Source organism: Elephantulus edwardii, unplaced genomic scaffold, assembly GCF_000299155.1.
Source record: "Elephantulus edwardii isolate Elephantulus edwardi_28Jun2011 unplaced genomic scaffold, EleEdw1.0 scaffold00031, whole genome shotgun sequence".
NCBI lineage: Eukaryota > Metazoa > Chordata > Mammalia > Macroscelidea > Macroscelididae > Elephantulus > Elephantulus edwardii.
The window spans coordinates 22,509,790-22,511,426 of NW_006399781.1; the positions used below are offsets into that span (position 1 = coordinate 22,509,790).

Consider the following 1,637-nt stretch of genomic DNA (forward strand, 5'->3'; position numbering starts at 1 on the left):
CCCTTTCTGCTAATCTGCGTGTGTTCTGTTGTGCATAGGGTTTTCAGAGGCCTGCTATTTCAGAAGTGGGTGGCCAATCCTTCTTCCTAGTCTGTCTTGATCTGAATGTTGAGATTTAGAGAAGTGTCTGACAGACAGCAATTTGCGGAGCAGTTAAAGATAAATCCCTTGTGGCGGTAAGCATATTAAAAAAAAATCAGTGGCCACTTTGGAGTTCCTTTATTTCCCTAAATTAGCATGTGTGAGTGTGCGTGTGTGCGTGCACGGCGCACTAACATAAAATACCAAGGCTCCCAGAGTAAACAAACAGTCCCAGTGAGATGTCTATTTTGATTGGTATACTGAGACCTTTAAATATATGAAGAGAGTAAACTGCTACTGTAAATACATTGTCTCTAAATTAATTAACGAAAATCAAGAATTGCAATGTCAAATTTCATCTCCCACTCCTCTACTCACTTACCTGCGGTCACCTCTTTATACCCTTCATAACTTTCCTATTCCTTTGGTAACATTTATCTGAATGTCCTCATCTCCCTAAAAAAAATCCTTGTCTGACATGCCTCTTAAATTCACATCAAAAGTGATATTGAAAAACTCCTGTGTATCAATATACTAAAAATTAAGTAGAATTGTGAAAGGGTTTCTTAAACTTCATTAAAACATCTGCAAATTTTCTGAACAATTTTAAATCCTTGTTGAAGCCTCCCAGATTGGGTTCCCTACCTTCTATCAATTTATTCCCACTATTACTGGCTAAGTTGTTGTGTGCCATTGAGTCAGAACTGATCCATAGCTATCCCACAACTGTTTTTTCAGAGGTACTTAAAAAATTGCCCATTTTCTCTTGTAGACCAGCTAGGGGATCTGACCTTCATGCCTTCGGGTTTTAAGGGCAACTTCTTACCCACCAGACCACTAGAGCTCCCTACTGGCTCAGGGAAAATAAATTATGCCTAGAACAGGCAGAACAGAGAGATCACACGTTGACATGGCTACAGTCCGAGGCCGCGCCACCCGGTGCCCGCCAGCTCGGCCGCCATGTCAACGTGTTATGATGCTGTCTCTCACCAACCTGGCTGCTGGGATTCCCAGTAGTAAAGTGAAATACTCAAGACTTTCCAAAGACGATAGCTACATTGACCTTCAGTTTAAGAAAAGCCCACCTAAGATCCCTTACATAGCCATTGCCCTTGCCACTGTGCTCTTCTTGATCGGCGCCTTTCTCATCATCATCGGCTCCCTCCTGCTGGCAGATTACATCAGCAAAGGGGGCGCAGAAGGGGCCGTTCCCGTGCTGATCATCGGCATCCTGGTGTTTCTGCCGGGCTTCTATCACCTGCGCATCGCCTACTATGCGTCCAAAGGTTACCGGGGCTACTCCTATGACGACATCCCAGACTTCGATGACTAGCACCCACTGGGGGCCGCAGCCGAAGCGGCACGGATGTGACCCAGTACAGTTGAAGACACTGGGCAGCAGCTCAAGCTAAGGGCTAAGGAGTTCTGTAGTTCGAAGATATTTAGCAAGATTGGGGCCCGATTGTATGGGTCTATCCCAAAGCTGTCAACTGAGTTTCCAAGTAACTAAGTAGGACACGCTCTATTATTCATCTCCTGGCTTTGGCAAATCTTCC

General features: G+C 44.8%; 1 protein-coding gene across 1 annotated transcript; it reads left to right on the plus strand.

The window, feature by feature from the left end:
* Window positions 1-1,042: 1,042 nt before the first annotated feature.
* Window positions 1,043-1,414, plus strand: LOC102859649 (transmembrane protein 230-like). The gene has a single exon (XM_006884147.1). The coding sequence runs from the start codon at window positions 1,055-1,057 to the stop codon at window positions 1,412-1,414; it is 360 nt and encodes a 119-aa protein (XP_006884209.1). The 5' UTR covers window positions 1,043-1,054.
* Window positions 1,415-1,637: the final 223 nt, after the last annotated feature.

Coding starts and splice junctions, on each gene's coding strand:
- LOC102859649 (XM_006884147.1), top strand. CDS start 1,055: ATGATGCTGTCTCTCACCAACCTGGCTGCTGGGATTCCCAGTAGTAAA.